This window comes from Barbus barbus, assembly GCF_936440315.1.
Source record: "Barbus barbus genome assembly, chromosome: 2".
Classification (NCBI taxonomy): Eukaryota; Metazoa; Chordata; class Actinopteri; order Cypriniformes; family Cyprinidae; genus Barbus; species Barbus barbus.
The window spans coordinates 33,567,555-33,589,443 of record NC_136730.1 but is presented as its reverse complement, the minus strand read 5'-3'; the positions used below and the strand labels follow the sequence as shown (position 1 = coordinate 33,589,443).

Sequence of the window (21,889 nt, the reverse complement as noted above, 5' to 3'; positions counted from 1 at the left end):
ACTGCATAGTGATGCTCCTGGCAAGCACCCAGAACACCTTAGCAACTGCATAGCAACGTTCTGGCAACCACCCAGAACTTGCATTGGGGTGGCTATGTTTGTATGAACATTTTTTTGGAGGTGGGGGGTATCGCAGTGTTTAAAGAGAGACATTGACTGATTATTGTGTATGGTGTGGCTACATGAGAGATTGTTCAAGAACATAAGATTATACTCTGGAGAATTTGAAGCTGAAGTGCATCGGCCATTATCTAACCACACTGCCTCAAAGGAACCATATTTGGGGGACAGAAGAGGGAGAGAGAGGGAGGGAAAAGCTGGGAAGAGGAGCTATGATTTAACTTTGATGGTAATGAAGTGGAGGAAGGGGAAATAAATGGGTAAGTGCAGTTAAAATGAAAATGGGGGAGAGGAATGGGAAGGTTCTCTACCTCTCTTTTCTTCTCCGTCATTAGTCTTTGTCCAAGGTGTGTCAACACATTCCCTTCTCTGCTACTAAAGGCCTTTTGTTTAACATGCCTCTCAGAATACGGCAATTATCACACTCACACGGACAGTACAGCACACATGGACACAACTGTATAAAAGTACAAATGTATTGATATATGACGACAACCCCTACTGGGTCCCTTGATTAATGAGCTTAGTGACTTGACTAATTAGGCATCATTAATCAATTGAGCCTGCCTGCAACTTAGGCAACATTAAACTGATCATGGGCAGCTTGTTGAATTAAACTGCACATGTACTGACCTAGGCCAGAAACTTTATTTAACATAAAAGTGTGGACCAAAAATCACATGTTGTTCAAGAACACAGCATATCTGAATGATTTCTGAAGGATCATGTGACATTTAAGACTAGATAGATAGATAGCTTGTGTTCAAGTTGGAACAGAAAGGTGCCACGTTAGAGATTCATGCATCACTACACTATTGACAATGGAGCTTTTTTTGCTTGTGAAACTTCTATCAGAATTTTGCTACTGTGACCATGCCTTTACACATTTCTAGTCCACTCACTAGTGTCAAGTTTGGTTCCTTTGGTGCAGGCTACGATGGCGCCCATGCTCGGTTGAGAAGTCATGCCTGCCATGGAGTCCACTGCTACATCCACTATATCTGCACCTGCTTGTGCACAGGCTAACATTGCCGCGACTCCCGCACCTGCAGTATCGTGAGTGTGAACATGGATAGGGATGTCAGGGAAACGGTCCCGCAATGCTCCAATCAGTAAACGGCTGGCTTCGGGCTTTAGCAGGCCAGCCATGTCCTATAGGAAGAAAAGAGAACAGAGCTGCTTTTATCCACTCAAGTGCACCCCACAGAAAATCACATTATGACGATCACTGTCATTACAGCAGCTCAACAAAGAAGAAGAAACAGAAATAACAGAGCGAGAATTTCCATTACCCTTCAAATTGCGCAAATTTAAATGTTGAATTGAAAATATGCCTAATGGAAACGCGCTAATTTCGCAATACTTTTTTATCGACATTTATAAAATATCGCCCAAGTTTTGCGCAAATCTGTAATGGAAGTGCACCTAATATGTCTTCAGTCATTACACCCTTGAGTAACTTGCCAAACACAGCTGAAAATATCATGCTAAGAGTCCTGACACACAAAAAAACAGCGGTTATATTAGCAAATCCTTCACCTCTGCCTCTGTGAATGTGGAACATATGATTGTGTGTGTTTTTTCCTTGTACACGTGATCTACCTTTATAGCCAGTATGTGTGTTCCAGCCTTAACTAGCTCATTGGCCAGCTTCAGATAGTACTCCAGTGAGTATTTCTGTCTCATGGGGTCGGACACGTCTCCAGTGTAAGAAATGGCCGCCTCCACCACGCCTCCTGCTGCCCCTGCTGCTTCCATCCCCAGAAGCATGTTGGGAACATAATTCAAGGAGTCAAATACACGAAAGATATCCATTCCGTTCTCTTTGGCTACCTCGCAGAATCTAGAGAAAGAGAGAGTGAAGATAAATAGAAACAAGGTTGTCAGCTCTGCACTACAGCAATCTCCTTCAAAACTGACATTTATGGTTTATAAGAGTAAAGAGAGACATTTGTGTGAATGCACATTCAAGTCAAGCCATTGACATCAGAAATTTCAATGCCTGCCAGAATATTATGTACGTTCCAACAGTTATCATCAGAAGTTGTTTTTATTATGGAATGTGGAAATTCTAAGAAACTCACTGCTGTGACAAAATGTGGTCACAAGAGCATTGCCATGTGCTTGCTAAGATGTGCTGAGAGGTTTTTAGCATGTTGATATGCGGCTGATAATGAGTTCTGAGAGAATTTTACTGTCGTGCTATGTAGTTGTTAGGGGTATGATACATCTATGTCCAATATACTGCATGTACACATGTTATTCCACACTATATTCACACTGTTTTAGTATTAGCTCTAGCTCTCTATGGCTCAATACATGCACTGCCTTCTTTTCTGTATGTGTGCGTTTATTTTGTGCCTACAAATGTAATCACCTAAATTGTGTGGACAAGCCAACAGCACTCACGAGGAAAACAGCTTAATAAACATACCAAACAATATCTTAAACATTTAAATAGGCAGGAAGGTTTCTGCAAGGGTAGGATTAGGAGTAGAGGAAAACAACATTAGGAAATGGAAATGAGTGTGTGATCTCACTTGAAAACTGCATTATCAGGGTAGTTTGTGTATCCCACAGCATTGGCTCCACGTAGCAGCATCTGAAATGGGACATTGGGAATCAGAGCTCGGAGCTCCTGAAGTCTCTTCCACGGACATTCCCACAGAAAACGCATTGCTACATCAAATGTAGCTCCTAAAGAAAGCAAGGGAGATATTAAGATCATGTCAAAGACATGACGTGATCCTCAGCAAGATAAAACACACACAGAGCGGGGGAATATATCTAAAAGCGTATTACTTAATTAGCTCCTTCTGTGTGAATGTATGTGTATTAAGAAATGACTGAAGACTGTAATGGTAATGTGGCACGTGCCTCCCCAGTTCTCCAGGCTGAAGAGATTATTGAAGTTGTGGCTCACGAATGGAGCAATCGTCTTGAGGTCATGTGTCCTGACACGGGTGGCCAGCAGGGACTGGTGGGCATCTCTGAAGGTAGTGTCCATTAGTAGAAGACCCTGGTGCTGTCGAATTGCCCGTGCAAAACCATCAGGACCCTTCTTCAACAGGACCTCACGGAAGCCCATGGGCGGCTCACCTGGAAGGAAGAAAAAAATATTTGTGTATGCAGCACACACTCATAAAGCCACCTGACCAACTCAAAACATCTTGATAAAAGTAGGGGGCTATTAGGGGAGTACAATATTTACCAAATATGATATCTCAATATTTTGTGGGATTTGGTTGATAACAACAATAAAAATAAGTAGATGTCACTGTGTTTTTTATGATTTTTTTTTTATATGAAAGTAAAATGGTGGTAATTCACTAGATGAGTGAGCCATTGAGTCATTCATGCAGCTGGTTCATTCATATGGCTGATTCATTCAGGAACAAAGCAAGTGACTCTTTATGAAAGGATCATTGAATTACAGACTCACCCAATTCATTCAATAAAAAACTGCTGTGTGTTGCTTGGAAATTTAAAACGGCTATTTTAGACCATTTTAGCTGTGGAAATATACCCCCCCCCCCCCCGCCCCCTCCAAAAAAAAAAAATAGTATTAACGATATTGTGTTTAAAACAACATTCACTTATATAAAAATTTTAATTGTTATTGTCACTTACTGGAAACTTTGTTTATTGAAATGTTGTATAAAATTAAAATAACATTTGCAATCATGCCCATATTTTAGTAAAATTACACTTTCGCTCAAGTGATATTGCTTAATTATATCAAACGATAAAAGACAAAAACTCAAATTGGGGCATTTTCCCCCCATATCGTCCATGCTGGGGGCCTTAACTGCATTCTAATAACTTAAATCATGGAGTGAAAGTGTGCATTCTAAAGGTGTGTGTTTTTTTTTTTGGTTTTTGCAAAGTGAGTGACAGTTACTTGTCAGCTTGCATGTTTAAAATGACAATTATAATAGTATCGTAGATACATACCGCACAGCCCTAGGGACTGTATCTACTATTTATCTACTATTAACTACTGACAGTCTTTGACAAACAGCTATGGACTGACGTTGCAGTAATCTGACTGCTTCGTACAGCTTTGAAACAGGTGATCAATTAAATGAGTGCCACTGACACTTCTCACTGATACCCTGTCATGCAACGTCTCGTTTTGGCAGCCAATCAAAGTAAACTCCAAATAAGAACAGAAACACCATATGAATGTTTGCTGAGGAGAACAGGAAGAAAATGATGTGCTGACTAATTTAAACCAGACCACATTTCTCTCCTAAACCTAAGCATTGTTTCTCTGCCTGGAGCTGACGGGTCAGTGCCAAAGCTAAGAGAACCTGCCAACCAACAGACAATGGGAAATTCCTACTATTTATAGGTTTCAGATGTGGCAGTTTGAGGGGTCATTAACCCAGCAGGCAGGTGGTGGTACAGTTAACTCCCATTACAAACAAAGTCGTACATACCGACTCTCTCTTTTAATGCAAATGCGGCAAACGCATAACAACTCTAGAAAAACTGGGTGGGTTGCAAGCTTATTCAAGTGAAAATCAAATCAAATCATGCTGTCCAATGGGAAAGGGAGTATGAGATAAAAAGGGACGGGGGAGACCATTGATAGAAGTGCAGTAAGTAAGACATTGACGCATAGATTTGCATATTTCAAGGCATAAATACACCCACATGTGAGTTTTAATGTATGTGATGCTGAGGGAATTTCTCTGTATGGAACACTGGCGGCCATATGAAAGGAAAGATGAAGGCCAAAGCCTGTTTATCGCTCATTGTGTGTCTGAAACACATATGCAACACACACAATGCAGAGGAGCATCTCATGAGGCTTGGGAAACACCTACCACAGATGTGACCTACTTACACAGACACATGCATTTTTTATCCCATGAAAGACCTTTTCCATACAAACACCTACATACACAACACATATTTGGTCCAATTGTGTAGGGGGATGATTTTGTACATGCTCGGCAAACTACAGCCAGTCTCACTGAGAACTCACTTCTAAAGCACTGAGAACGGCAAGAAAGTGAGGAAATTTTTTTGGGACATGCATACTTGTATGCATACAATCCATCAAGGGTCCTTTGGGAGTTATTTTACACATCATGTTCAACAAATATTGTTATACATATATATTATATTATATTATATTATATATATATATATATATATATATATATATATATTATATACCAATGAGAATAGGAGAAAATTGGCTAAATTAATTGCGCACACATATGCATACACATATCTATCCCTTAGGAATCTCTCTCACACACACAGAGGGAGTGTGGTATGCGGCTCACACACACACACCTAAACCCCTGTAATGAGATTTCTAATGTGGCCGGATCCCTCTTTCATTTGGCAGAAGGAAGGAGAGAAGGGAAGGATTAAAGCTGCATTATCACACTCTCGTTCATCCACAGAGAGAGAGAGAGAGAGAGAGAGAGAGAGAGTGGGGGGGGGAGTGCTGCCAATGTTTAGGGTAGTTATAAACAAGAGTATGAATTCCACTAATCTGTTGTGGTACACTTTTGATGTGGCAAGAGTGTCCGTAACCTGAGATGTGTGTGTGTGTGTGTGTGTGTGTGTGTGTGTGTGTGTGTGTGTGTGTGTGTGTGTGAAGTATTGGGGAGTAAAACTAAACTATAAATTAACTAAAAAGAACTAAAAGTAATCTAAAGGAACAATGCTACTAAATTAAACAGTTTAGCCTTATTTAATTTAGACTTTCATTCACGTAAACACACAACAATCAGTCGTATGTTTAGTTGGTGGACCAGTTCTCAATATTAACTATTAACTATGACTTTTGCCTCAATAAACTTCTAATTTGCTGATTATCAATAGTTAGTAAAATAATTGTTAAGTTTACGTATGGGGTAGGATTAAGGGATCTAAACCTGGTCATGCACAATTAGGCATTAATAGGTGCTTTATAAGTACTAATAAACAGCTAATATTATAGTATATGTGCTAATAAGCAACTAGTTAATAGTGAGAATCGGTCCCTAAAGTAAAGTGTAGGCCTACTAAAAATTGTAATTTTTCTTTCAAAGCTGAATGAAAGTGTTATGGTTTTGGAATGGCATCCTTCCTAAAGGATGCAAAAACACTGTAAAAGTCTTATGAAAGCAGTCCACATCACTTACTGTATGTTGTATTCTGAAGTCATATGAAAGCTTTGTGTGAAGAACAGGCTGCATAAAAAGCCTTTATTCACCGAAAAGGTTAATTCACAGGAAATGTAGCAAAGTCTGGTTCATTTACTTTGATTCTCAAGTTTAACTTAATGGCTTAATGATCTGGTTGCAACAGTGAATAGCTCAATAGAGGGGAGAATTACTGGAGAATAATCACTGAAATTTGTGTCTCTTCCTCTGGATTCAGAATACTTAGAATATAGTGCACAGGTCATATGAAGCCCTTTAATGATGCTTTTATGGTACTTGTTCACCGTTTCTGAAGCGTAAAAGCTCCACTCTGTAAATGCAATGTAAAAGCATGCCCAGGCAACACACTCTAATGACAGTTTGTAACTGTTTTTACAGAATTGGTTTCAGATTTACATTTACATTTACATTTATTCATTTAGCTGACGCTTTTATCCAAAGCGACTTACAATTGCTATATATGTCAGAGGTCGCACGCCTCTGGAGCAACTAGGGGTTAAGTGTCTTGCTCAGGGACACATTGGTGTCTCACAGTGGATTCGAACCCGGGTCTCTTATTCGAACCCGGGTGTCTTATCCACTGCGCCATCACCACCCCATGCAGATACTTATGAATTTGCATGATCTCATTTGTACATTGTTGTACAATGTTTTTTGTTTTGTTTTTGAAACAAATCAAATAGCATGAACTAATATAAAATCAGCAACCCTTAAAATAGTTACATTTTCTCATGAGATTAGTTGGACCAGAACATTCTTTAAAACTTCCCCTTCGTGGTGTTTAATGGAACAAATATAGGGTAATACAATTTTCCCTTCAACTACATTTTTTAAGACTTGACCTATTTATAAACTGTGCAACTTTTACAGGAACAAGCAAATTTGGAACTATAAAGAATAATTTGTATCTTGGGAACCTACAGTTTCAAAGTAGTGTGTGTGAGTGTGTGTGTGTGTGTCATACCCAGAGAAACAGAAGGAACAACTGGATCAACAGATGAGCATTTGGCTTTCACTGGAATAGGAGTCATGGGTCCATTTACCATTATGTGACCTGTGGAGAAAAACAGCAGATGTTTAAACAAATGCACTCACATGCATTTTAGGCTATTACAGGTGCAAAACAATGAATGCACACACACACACACACACACACACACACACACACACTGACCCAGATAGTGCAGGAGTTTCTGGGCTCTGTTCTGTGTAGGTTTGAGGTTGAAAAGTTTCTGGTTCTCATCAATAAATTGGGTGTCAACTGTGGCGTACAGGAACTGGCTATTGCTCAATACATTCTGCAGGAAGGGGATATTAGTCTGAAAGAAAGAGAGAGAGAGAGATATTTATATAATCAACTGACAGTCACATGTGCATGGCATTAAGAAATAGACCAAATTATAGTAAATTCCAAATAATAATTATCTGAAGAAAAATGTGAGTAGTCCTTGCATGCGTAAAGCTGGCAATTGCTATATTGCTAAGATGTTCTGAGTGCAATTATGCGGTTGCTATGGTGTTTCTATACAGTCATTAAGTTGTTCTGAGTGGTTTTACAATGCGGTTATGTGGTTGCTAGTAGAGGGCTGCATTGGGTTTGGGCTCTCGCGTGACCTGCGGGACCCAACACAAATCCCGGGGGAGCGGGCGGTTTTACCTTTGCTGCGGGCGGGAGTGGGCGGTCAGAAAATTTTGCGGGTGACCCGCATGGAACGGTGAGATTTGGTGTGTAATAGAAATGGAGTCAGCACATTAAATTGAAAAGAAAAATAAAGCGGCTGTTTACGTGACAAAAGCAAAGCAAGCAAGGCAAGTCCGACATCTGGAAACAATTCTCAATTGCCACTGAAAAAAAAAATGGCAAAGAAGTTGCGTGCACAAGGACATAAATCTGGCACCTCTGCCCTGAGACGGCATACCTATTTTCTAAGTTCTGTACTTAAGTTAAAGTTAGGCTATTTAATATTTTGCTTTGGCCTATTTAGCCTACTTAAACTGTTTGTTAACAGTTGGTCATTGCACAGGGTCAGGGTTCGCGTGCGTTTTCCCGTTTTTTTCCCCGTATTCCTCATCCTATCAAAATGCATGCTACGGATGCAAAAACGCAGTAATCGAACCTGATGCAATTTTTTTTATGACGGATGAAAGTTTCGGAGGCAACGTGATTGTGTAAACGTGATTGACATAATGTGAGGTCGTATTTATTTTTTAACGTGCGAAAATTGCGGACTGGGTGTGCAATGACCTTTAAACTGTTTGTTTAGTAAATCGTTTGGTGCTTGTGTATCAAGCAGTAGGCTACTTTTAAAAACTGAGGTGCTGCTATTTGTGCTTTTGTTTTAACGGTTAATGTTTTATAATGCTAATAAAAAATACCCAATGTTTTTGTCACGTGTGGTGCTTTGGTTTAGCATTACTTCATCTTATTTAAACGCAATCATAAAGCCTGCTATTCTGGATGTTAAGTTGAACGAATATTTGAGTATTTGTGTAGCTGACCATTTTTACAAGGTCTGAGAGAAAGTCCACAGGAGTGGGCGGGAGTGGACAGAAACATCGCGGGCACGGGCGGGAGTGGAACACATAGGTTGCGGGAACGGGCGGTCCTGGTCAGAAATTCCGCGGGAGCGGGCAGGTGCGGGTTTAAGAAAACAGTCCCGCACAGGGCTCTAGTTGCTAGAGTGTTGCTATATAGTCACTAAGTTGTACTGAGTGGCTTTAGAGCAAGGATGACCAATTTTGGTCCTGAAAAGTTTAATTTCATCCCTAATCAAATACATCTGCCTGTAAACCAAGTAATCCTGAAGACTTTGGTTAGATTTCCAGGACAGTGGTCCTCCAGGATTTTTTTTATCCTGTTTCATCATCCATCTAATTCTAAGTATGAGCAATAATAATTATATTTTCCTTAACAAACACCACTTACGATAACAAATAAACAAACAGATAAAATGCAAAACATTATTGTGATGCTAACGAAGAACAAAGCATCAAATTCGACTGGGGCCCATAATTGTCCACTTCATTGGCAGCATTGTTTAGTACTCTCATAGGCAGTGGGAAGTTTGCATAGTAATCTGTATTGTCTGAAAGCACTCAGTTCTTTGCTGATGGCGTCTATAAATGCATTAGCATTTCAGACAACTACAGTTCAGGCCATAACAGAGCTCCTGCACTGGAATAGGCCCCTAGACTGCAGCTATCAAAACAGCAGTGCATACTGCTCACTGCACCAGTAAACACTGTTTTAGCGTACACAATGGGGCATGAGACAGGAATGTGTCGTATGACAGAAAGAAACAAGTGCAAAGCAAGTACAGAAAAGAGACGGGGGTTTGTGTGTATTTTTATGTGACATACAGAAAGAGATCTAGAGAGTGTAAAGGGACTACATGAGAGACAGAATATGATGTCAAAGTAAGAATATAAAAAAGATCTTGTGGTAAAAAGAGCAATGATGTTAGATCTGAATTCAATCCCTTTCAGAGCTGACTACACTGACTGACAATTTGTCTCTACTATGTTGTCAGTATTCCTGCAAACACACACAGGGATGCCCTCAACTCACATACGTCACACACAAAGGGATCAAAACCCAATTACATGCCACAGCCATATCACCCTGCAGCCCAAGACTGGTTGCCCACTGAAGGGTTGAGCCTGGTCAGTACCTGGATGGGAGACCTCCGGTGAAAACAAGGTTGCTGTTGGAAGAGGTGTTAGTGAGGCCAGCAGGGGGTGCTCACCCTGTGGTCTGTGTGGGTCCTAATGCCCCGGTATAGTGACGGGGACACTATACTGTCAAAAAGCACCGTCTTTCGGATGAGACGTTAAACCGAGGTCTTGACTCTCTGTGGTCATTAAAAATCCCATGGCACTTCTCGTAAAGAGTAGGGGTGTAACCCCGGTGTCCTGGCCAAATTCCCTCCACTGGCCTCTATCATGCCTCCTAATAATCCCCATACACTTGATTGGCTCTATCTCTCTCTCCTCTCCACCTGTAGCTGGTGTGTGGTGAGCGCACTGGCGCCGTTGTCCTGTGGCTGCCGTCGCATCATCCAAGTGGATGCTGCACACTGGTGGTGGTTGAGGAGAGACCCCCCCACATGATTGTAAAGCGCTTTGGGTGTACAGCAATACACAATAAAGCGCTATATAAATGCATCATTCATTCATTCATTCAATTACCAAGCAAAACTTGAGAGAAAATAGGGGATTTCTCAAGAGGATACCAATGGAAGCTGAGGAGTTAATGAAGGATTTAATGCAGTTTTCCTTCCTATTTCCTCTCCTGCTTGGATCTGATGTGATGAGTGATGAACAGCTATGAAAAGAACAGTTAGAGAGAACACAGAGGTGCCAAGGAAAGATCCGAAAAGTCCTGGATGAGAGAAGGAATGGTTAAATCTTGGTCTTATATATGTACAGTATGTGTGGTTGAAAGCAAAAAAAGTCTTTCTTTTCATGTCATTCCTGCACGAATTTGGCTGTCATTCACTACTGTCAAGCCCTGCAAGGTCAAATTCAGCCTCTGTCTTTGCTTTTTTGGCCTCATTTAACAGATCAGTTTTCACAGCGGTCTTATCTCTCTATTTCTTTCAATTTTTTTCTGTTTAATCATGTCTGTCTTTTGATAAAGAAGCCTCTCATTTCTCTATGCTTCTTGGTCTTCATTATTTTTGCTCCTTGATTTTTATTCCAGTACATTCCCCTGAATTCAGTTTGGTTCAACTGATTATTTCTGATCATACAACTTGGTTCAACATGACTCAGTTTGACTCATTACCCTTGACTGAATTAACTTATTCCTGGTCTTTGATTCAGTAATTTTGGTTCTGATTATTCTTATCAGTTCTTATTCAATTCAGTTTAGTTCAACTCTTTATTCCTGGGCATTGGTTAATTTTTTTTTAATTCGACTAATTTGAGTTCAGTTCAGTTTGAATCAATTTCACTTATTATTCCAGATAAGTGATTCACTGCCAAACAGTTCTGTTCAGTTTAACTGAATTAAAATGAATAAAATCCCTTAAAGTAATCCACATAAACTGAGCAGTCAACATTGACTAATGCAGATACTGTATACAGAGCTCATCAAATATGGTAAACACGGAAACTCAACAATATTGAAAACAACCTCATTGGTCCTTACAAAACCCTTGAACATGCATGATCTTCCGTTTTAATGATTTGATCTATGTGCACTGATCAGTGTTTATATGTGAGAAAAAAAAAACATCACATAAAGCAAACACGTCTCTTCAGAAGATTGAATTAAACCAATCGATTCAAATGGATTACTTTTTTTATGACGGAACTTGTGCATAAGCATTTAAGTGCATGCAATGAAATCTGTAGCATATACAACCAAGATATATTCTAATAATTAGAAGAAAACTTGAGCACATGTTATAATCTACAGAGATTTAAGAAATTCTAGTGATGCCTCACAACTTGCTGAAGTCCATTATTTCCAGCTGTCCATCTGTTCCATGTTCAGTAACCAAAGCCAAAAACCGACTGATATTAGAGAGAAAAATAACAAACTGAGCAACATCAAAGACAGATCTGACCCCATCTTATACAAACCCTCTCTCTCTCTCTCTCTCTCACACACATACTAAATGTTAGATAAACTGAATATTTGTTAAGCACTTCAAACTTCCAAACAGCCCTGGGGCAAAATGTGCCTATTTCAAACAGGTCTGTGACTGTGCACAATCTCTTTATTTGCACAAAGAGCAACACACACACACACACACACACACACACACACGCACACACACACATGTTGGTTTTTGTGGTTTATGGGGACTCTCCATAGGCGTAATGGTTTTTATACTGAACAAACTGTGTGTGCTATTGCCCTACACCAACCCTACACCTAAACTTAGCCCTCACAGGAGACTTTGTGCATTTTTAGATTTTCATAAAAACACCATTTAGTATGTTTTTTTAAGCCTTTTGAATTATGGGGACACAGGCAGTGTCCTCATAAACCACCTTCATATTGTAATACCTCTGTCATACCCATGTCATTATACAAATGTGTCCTCATAAACCACATAAACATGCACACACACACACACACAAACAAACAAATAAGCAAATTACCACGAATGCGCACAATTCTATGCAAAATAAAGGTCTGAGACAGTTTAATGAAAGGCCTTTATTTGTCTGTCTAGCGGGGTGTGACAAAGCAAAGTATAGTCCTGTCAGCGTAATTGACATCTGTTCAAGAACAAACACGGTTCTTGAAAAAAATATGCACAACCAAAACACACATACACATTCTTCCTGAACGTGTGAAGCCATTAGTGCATGAATAGAGGCCTGTAAAGTAATCCATCGCTCCATCCATCCATCTGTCGCTCTCTCTTTTTCTACTAAACTGCAAAAGTGTATTAACAGAGATGGTAAACAGACAACAACATTTGCAAACGCCACAAACTTTCAGTGCAAAGCAAACACTGCATTTATACCATGCGCTGTCCGTGGTGCTGAACAGAGTTTGTGTGCACGAGACAAAACAAGGAAGAGTTTGATGGTAAGCATGACATTATCTCTGAGATGAATTGTCTTCATTTTTGATTTGTATGTGTTATGGCAATGGTGTGCATGTGCTATGGCTAAATGTGTGTGAGGATGGGGGAGGAACTAAATATAGTAGAACACAAAACACACACATTGCTCTCTCACACAGACAGACTCAGATGTGTTCAGTAGGGTGGGGGTGTCCCTACCCTTCTGCATAGTGTGAAAATAAATATTAGTTGATTAATTTGGGCTTTTCAATGGCTTAATGCAAAACCCAATACAGCGGCTCCAACATTATTAGGACACTGAAGCTATCTTTACAAATGTATAAATGTCTTTGCAATAGATAAAGACATCATTAGGGATGCACCATATAGAAATACCATATTAGTCATTAGCAGATAGTGTGTTAGGGATTTTTTTATTATCATTATTATTTAGTTGATTTTGGTTAATAATGGATATTTAATTGTGTAGACGCTTACTGAAAGTTAATCTTTTAAACAATAACACTGTTAAGTGTAATCTTTAATATATATCTAAAAACGAATTTCCATTTTTCATCCAGTACCTTGTAATTTTGTGATGCCTAAAATCATTTGTATCATTTATTACTACTGATTTTATTTTTTAGCTTGTTTAATTTGACCTTTGTTACACAAACAGACACACACACACACACGTTTGTTTTTGTGAAAAGTGGGGACATCCCATAGGCGTAATGGTTTTTATACTGTACAAACTATATGTGCTATTGCCCTACACCTACCCTACACCTGAACTTAGCCCTCACAGGAGACTGTGCATTTCAGCTTTCCCCCCAAAAACTCACTCTGTATGATTTATAAGCGTTTTGAAAAGTAGGGACATGGGGCAATGTCCTGAAAAGTCACCTTCACCTTGTAATACCTATGTCATACCTGTGTCATTATACAAATTTTTGTCCTCATTTGTCACAAAAACGCACGCACACACACACACACACACACAAATAATTGTATCATTGACGGCTTATTAGTATTGACTGGAATTTAAATATTGGTGCATCGTATATTTATATTTTTCAATATCACACGCACACACACACACACACACACACACACAGCAATTCTCTTTATTTATGGTTGTATATTATGGACATAGCTAATCAAAGATGAATGACGTAAAATTGACATTTCCCATAAAATCAGACCAACAGCTTGAAAAATTATTATGATAATCTTGCCGTTGTGAATCAAGGTAAGGCAAGTAGGCACAAGGCGAGTTCTGAACACTGATTTTTCATGTATTTCCTCAATAATTGATTTTTGTTAATTTTTCTTAATCATTTATACTACAGGTTTAATGAAATCACTTCAGACACAAAATATGTTGAAGTAACTGTTCTGTTCATTAGACACAGTTTATTGGCTAATGCAGATATCATATAATCTAAATATTGTCAGATTAATCCACCTGCCCATGATATAACTAAGAAAAACAATGAGGACAAAGATGAGGAAGGAGTGCTGGTTTTCAGTACACTCCACTGCATTCTCTAATCAACTGAACAAATGAGGAGCGTCACATCTGAATAGTCTTCATTTCTAATAAACCTCATGCACACTAAACACACATACTGCATACATACCTGCACAAGCTGCTTTCCTAGGATGGTGGCATAGATGCTGTATATTTATTATTAGTCTGGAGTGTTGATGTGTTGTTGACGTGTGAGTCTGTTTTTAGTGGCATGACTATGTAAATGTGTTTGAGTGAGGTGTGGTATTGGTTTGTGCTTTCTAGAACGTGGCCACCATTTTTAATATCATTATGGAAATAAACCAGCCAACAGATATTGTGAAATGTTTTTTTAAAATGAAAAATGGCACCAATGAAAATATAAAACTCTCTCTTAAGATAAAACCGTTAAATATTCTCTCCCTCTCTTTCTCTCTCTCTCTCTCTCTCTCTCTCTCTCATTACTCGGTGTGTGTTTGCCTTTAACTGGGTAAATTCGAAGGCTGTTCATAACTCATCTATTCCAATAATAACTAATAAGACAAGACAAATATAGCAGGCAGAGATGGAGAGAGGTTCCCAGTCATGGTACAGCTAGATAAATTACACACAGATACACACACACACACACACACACACACACACACACACACACACACACAGACAGAGACACAGAGACACAGAGACACACACACACACACACACACACTTTCTTCTCTCTCTGTTTCCTTCTATTTCTCAGATACACAAATATCACATACGTTTGTTTTTCATGATGGAGAATTCCATTGACTTCTATTATTTTTAAACCGAGTTAATGATATTTCCTATCTTCTAAATCGAACCTGCAAAGAAACAGGAATTACAAAATGACCTAATTTAGTGTATTAAGCTGATTTCCTCATGGAGAGCATTTTATGCAATTGATTTTTAGGTGATTTGATCTTTTCCAGGGGCATTCAGATCTCAACAATGTAGGCAAATCAAACACTTGTAGTATGTATGTATATAAAACAGCCACATACATTAAAAAACAGTTGCAATATTAGCATTAATATCATTACGTCTTGTATATGTCATGTATAAACAATGTTAAACATTACACGCGTGTTTGGGAGTCAAAATCTCTTATTAAATCCCGTATCAGTAAAGGCTATATCAATCCTCTCTGCGTTTTATGTACATATTTAGCTCCTTCCCCTCCATATCACTCTCTTCCATCCATTTCTACATACTTAGCTTTTCCTTCTGCTTCTCTATCATCTCTTCCTCTATCACTCCCTTGCTACCCCAACCATCACACTCAGCCAATACTGCTGGAGGCTGTCCATCTCTCTCTCGCTTTCTCTCTCTCTCTCTTGTCTTTTAGCCCCCTCCCTCACTCTCTCTCTCCCGGTATCAGTGCGTGTAGTCGACACTCTCTCCTTAGTAGCTCGCTGGCTCACACAAACATCTCAGCTGCTTGCGAAAAAACAAAAACAAAAAAAAGAGTAGAAACCCGAGAAAATCTGAACTACAGTAGAAGCAAATGAGAGAAGTATGCAGGGGCACTGCTAAAAATATCTAGCAGTACAAAAGATCTATAATTTTTCCTCTCACGTTCGCTCTAATTTTTCTTTTTTTGTTCTGTTGTTCCCTGGATACCTGACCGACAGGATTAAAAATGACTTACATTTCAATCAGCAGTGGCAGGAGAGAAAGAAAGAGGGATGAAAAAAGAGGAGTTTGTCCTCTGAAGAGATTCAGCGGCACACAGCTGGTGAGAACGAGGGAGTGTTAGACGGAGAGAGAGAAATCAGGAGAGGGAGGGAAGAGGACCGGAGTCCGAAAGAGAGAGAAAGAGGGTCTTGTTTCGCTTTTGAGGAAGCCAGGAGTCGGATCGCCATTTCCTGTAGGACTACTCGACTGGAAATGCTGGAAAAGCAGGTTTGTGGGGACGCGTTTGTGTGTGTATGTGTGTGTGTGTGTGTCATTTCAATGATGGATTTCAAAATGGATAATGAGAGTAAAGTGGAAAAAGACATTTCTGATAAGGAATATAAAAACAAGAAAAAGGGACGTTGAGACAGAGAGATGATGCTTAGTTGAAAGCTTGTCAGTCTGCATGGTGACGTGCCTGATGCCATATAAGACAGCTGCTTAACTCCTCTCTCCCACACACACACACACACACACACAAACTAGTAGTCACAGTCTCACACACAAAGCAGCACACACTGTCACCGCACCCACAGATTAAAAAAAACACTCTCTGCATATGTGATTCTCTTGATGAACGCGCACGCACACACACACACACACACACACACAGGAGGTGTTTAATTTGAAAGCTGCTTCTGTGCTGTCTGAGACACGCTCAAGATGAATGACAAGCTGGAGAGGACACAAAAATAACTAGAGATTTATGTATGTGTGATAGAGACGGAGCAGAGAGAGAGAAGGTGAGAGACAAAATGACAAAAAAAACCCACTTTGGTGACATTTCCAAGAGGGATCAATGTTTTTTGCAGTCGGACGAGGTGAGAAAACATGTAAAACAGCGAATGACAGAAATGACTAAACAAGAGAAGAGATGCAGTCTAGAGGAATTTAGAGGCGGGGGGGGGGGGGGGGGGGGGTGGTTTCACTGAGTTCCTAATCATTTAGCCCAAGGGACATTGGGCCCATTTAGTACTGTGGCAACCCTCAATGACATCAGAAGAAGAATGTAATTAAATATGATCTCTCCCCACTGGATAGGAAGGAAAAATCCCAAATGAGATCTTTTTAATATCTCAATCATTTCTTCTCGATGGCAAGTTAAAAGCAAATGGAGCAAATGGAGCTGAGGTCTCCTGCTTCTCAGATTTTTCCTCCTGAGAAAGAATGGCATGATACCAAGAGATCTTCAAAATCCTATTTATTTATTTAAATATTTTTAAAATATTTATTTTTTTAATTATGTATTATTTGTATTTATTTACCATTTTAATTTAATTAAATGCATCTTATTTTATGCATTTAATTTCATATTTATTTTTATTTCCATGTTTATTTTATTGTTCTGTGTTCTTATCCTTGTTCAATCAACAATTGCCTCATTTGTTAATATTTGTATTTCTACCCAGGAATTTTAAAAGAAACATCTATGACAACAATGAACTATAACTCGTTTAGCAAACAACAGTTCAATTAAGTCCCATTAAATTGTCTTATGTGTATCCGTTTCAATATCTCTGTGTATCTGAGTGTATTAACAACAATTGAAATTGATAGTTTTTTTACTTCCTTCCTCTCATTCCATACTCATCTTCCCATTCAGTCATCCCTCCCATCATCCTGTTTTTCTCTGTGCATGGGACACTGTTTTGCCGTGAGACACAAAGAGCTCAGAACTGGCAGCTCACTGGAATTCGACACTGAACGACGAATGGAACGATCAACTGACGAGGCAAGTGCATGAAAACAACAATTAGAGCAATTTGGAGGAGAACACAAACAAGGTGCACATCTGGAATAAGGAATAAACAGACTGACATAATGAGAGAGAGCGAGATGAGAAGGTATTAAAGGGGAAAATGAGCACATGAACATGGCAGGAGGATGAAAAGGAGCAGGAATAGAAGGTGAGAGGAAGATAAAAACAGCAAGATCCTGGAAAATAGAGGGGAAAAAACAGCTGGAAAGAGTCAAAGGTGGAAGAATATGGTGAGAATCTTAAAATGCGCTCAGTGGAAATGTGAAACTGCTGGTAGGCCCCAAGGCCAAAATGTTTCACAGCAGGAACATTTTAACAAGGGAAGAGCATATCCCAGTGCATATCCCAGATAAGAGTGGAATTGAGAGTCAAACTCAAGTTAAATCCTCATGTTTGAAGTGTGCACATGGACACAGGATAAACACATAAGCAAGCACACATGGACACTCATCTACCTTGACAAGGGATAAACACCTCAGTCTGGATTAAAACGCACCTCAGAAACTTAAACACATGCAGATAAACACCTGTAAATGAGCAGCTAATTGACCTGGGATCAACACAGACAAAAAAGGTAAATACTCTCACTCACACAAGCACACATATATACTGGAATGGTTAAAGACTAATGGACAAGGCAATTGACTGACCTGAGATGAATCTTTACCCAGCTTTTTGTATGCGCAGTCCTGTTTCACATCCTTCAGCACATACAGTGGAACATTTTATCTCTTAGAAGTTGCTCTTTCAGAACTCAGGAGACTTAATGGTGTTCCGAGTTTAATTTAAGTATTGATTTTGTCTCGAAAATAAAAATAAATGAGACTAATGGCTGGCATACAATGTCCTTGCCAATGTAGACAGCAGCATTCACATTTACCATTGTCAGGTGAATTTTCAAGAGCACGAATCTAGCCATTTCAATAGCAATCCACCTAATCTGGAAATTCTTGTGAGGATGAACCATTTTCAAGTTGTTGAAATTGCAAACTTCAAAATAAGATTTCTCTCACTTTATTGGATGTAGGGTTTACTGAGATTACTGCAATTGATTCTGGGATTTGGGCAAAATGATGTATCTTAGGAGGCTGTGTAATTAAGTTGTCTACCTTTCAAAACAGCTTGTGCATAGCCATAGCAACACTGGCTCAACCAATGGCATGCGTTTGAGGCAGGGCTATCTGTTTGCCAGACCAATGGCAGACAGCAGTGTTCTGGGAGCATTATTTTTGCATTTCTGTTTGCTGACATATCAATTCTACACTTCACATTTTAAGAGACCTTAATTGTTATTTTCTTTCCTATTCTTCTCTTCTCGTCTGAAATACATGTGGTTTTTGTGGTGGAGTATTTTGAAGGAAGAACTAGATGTTGACCTTTTGTAGTCATTTAAACGCTGTAGATTTGACGATGCCTGACTGGATACACATGAATTGGTCAGAGAACAACATTCTGCTCTAGAAACGGTGTGATGACTGCACACTAACACATCATTCCCTCCAGTGAAAGATGTGAATTTCCAGTTATTTATGGAGCTCAAAGTATGTTGTGGGCCATTTATTGTTCTAACTATTTTCCCTCTTTCTCCCTCATATCCTTGCATAAACACAAGCACATATCCAACAGCGACTAATGCAGTGACACAACACAAGAGAGATTGATTTTACAGTGCTATAATGACAACACATGCATACACACACACACACACACAAAACCGCTGAAGAGCTCTAGTGCTCTCTATCCAGAGTGCATGCTTCTCTATGCATATTCATGTGCACACATGAAGGACACTTTACACTGCACTACAGCCTTTATCTCCCTGCCTCTCTCATGCTGGTGTATTCTCTCTCTCTGTTTGCCTTAAAAGTAGCATGCATTCTCTTTGTAACCATGCCAACATCAATACCAGCACCCCATACTTCAAGGACCGCCCTATAAACCCTCTTCAGTACTTTTGTCTATTTATTCATATTTATTCTCCAAGTCCTTTCCTCTGAGTTATTATTTGTTCTTCTCAATTCAAAGAAAGGGCTGGGTGTTCACATACACCCAGATTTCACAATTTCCCACTTATTTATTTGAGAGAATTAAAATAATTGTATGCTGGCTTCCCTTCCTACATTGACAATTTTATCCAAAAAGGTTGTATCCTGTCCTGTCCTATCCTAATCTTTCCTTTCCTTTCATCACCTCGCCAAATATTTGTGTCCTACCTCTATGCCTATCATCTCTCTCTCTCTCTTCCTGAGTTTGTCCCTGCAGCAGCATTATATAAACTGAACAAGTTCATTAGCAGGTAGCTTGTACCTGTGCAGGAACAGCAGGTTCTGATGAAGGAGGACAGATCATGTAGAAGAGAAAAGTGCTCACTGAGCATGTGACATTGTGCTAAACTCTACACTATACTATAGTTATTAAATTCCATCCAGTGTATATAGGGCCATGCGGAGAGATTCTCAGGGGCAGGGGCTCAAATGTAAAAAAGAGGCATATAGCCCAATAGCATACTACAGTAATTATATTTATATAGTGTGTCTCAATCTGAAGCAAGATGCAACCCATAGCAATGCGTTATGACAACACCATCTCTTATAGTCTGACAGCAGATGAAAGTAAACGGTAAATAAATGACTTTCGAGTGATTTGTTACAAAGTGCCCATTAAATACGCTAAGGATTGAAGATCGAGCATGCAAGATATTCTAGATCAGACATCATTGGTTCTTGCATGTCACGTATTTTCTTTTTAATGGCGGTTGGCAAATCTACTTGAAGGCCTACTGCACAACACCTGCCTGACAGTTGACATAAAATAAATGATCAAGCTTTGGATAGCTGAAACCGATCAGTTAAAAAAATGCTTAATCAGTACCCCAATACCAATTCATGAGATTGGCTCGGGACCTCCCTAATTATAAAATGAACCCCACAGACCTTATAAATTAAGTTTATGTATTAAGACTGATATTTGTAATACACTGATAACCACCAAAAGTAGGGGGTGATGAGAAAGTCACATGATGAACCAAAGCCCATCACAAGCAGCTTTTAAATATTAACATTTAAAGAAGGTGCACAGTGTCATTCACACAAACACTAAACACCATCATGGTAACACACATAAAACTTAAATAATGCATTAAACATCAATCTAACAACATTAGATGTAACAAACAGCCCTAATGTACACAACTGATAAGAAAAAAAAAAACTACAAAAAACATTGAATTTGAAATTTAACGCGTGAATTCTGGGAATGTCAATTTACGGTTATTCACTGTAAATTATAAATTCCTTTTCCACTTCCAAAAACGGTATACTACCATAAAATTACATGTAATGCCCAATACAGGTTTTCACCATATATAGTAGGGGAACTTACAGTTAACAATTTAACAGATTTTTACTGTAGCATTATACAGTCTTTTACCATTAAATTCACTGTCATTTTTTACAGTGTGGGTCTAGTTTTGACTACATTGTCAGGACCAAATGCCCTCAGAAGGATAGTAAAACCTAAAAACACCTGCACTGTGTGAACCAGCCAACTGTCCCAATGAGGTAAAACTGCTTAATAAATATAGTAAATGTCTTTATGGCATTATAAAAATGCAAAGTCCCCACCGTGACAGATAAACAAACCTGCCAGTAATACATAAAATGCAAGATGTAGACTGACAGATATAAGCATCATATTATACAGAATAGAGCGTATTCCAGTGCTTAAGGATTAGAGTTTATATTCTGCTGATTCACTGCGCTGAGACAGTGAATTCAGAAACAGAAGAACAGGAAATGAGGAGAATTATGAGACTGACCTCCTCAAAAAGACTCATACAGAATGGCAGACACAGACGGAAAGATACTACAGGCAGACAAATTGGAAGGGTGGATGGAAAGATGATGGACGACTGAATAAATAGAGAAATGGACAGGGATATGAAGGCATGGTTAGATGGATAATCAGATGCCTAGAAGGATCGATGCTGGGAGTCTGAGTGTGCAGTGCTCAAAGGGTCACTGCCGGGTCAGATAAATAAGACTCTACTGAAATATGAATTCATCCTTTGGAGTCAAAAAGTCTGGATTCTGATTTACTAAAA

The 21,889-nt window shown here is 39.1% G+C and overlaps 1 protein-coding gene across 1 annotated transcript in view; it reads right to left on the bottom strand.

The window, feature by feature from the left end:
- Positions 1-21,889, bottom strand: part of pcxb (pyruvate carboxylase b) — a 189,721-nt gene that overhangs the window by 31,696 nt on the left and 136,136 nt on the right. Inside the window, exons 11-16 of the mRNA XM_079441073.1 lie at positions 7,465-7,609; positions 7,255-7,344; positions 2,998-3,219; positions 2,661-2,817; positions 1,723-1,963; positions 1,023-1,272 (exon numbers count right to left, since the gene is read on the bottom strand). Coding sequence (XP_079297199.1) covers positions 1,023-1,272; positions 1,723-1,963; positions 2,661-2,817; positions 2,998-3,219; positions 7,255-7,344; positions 7,465-7,609 — 1,105 coding nt within the window. The remainder of the gene's footprint in view (positions 1-1,022; positions 1,273-1,722; positions 1,964-2,660; positions 2,818-2,997; positions 3,220-7,254; positions 7,345-7,464; positions 7,610-21,889) is intronic.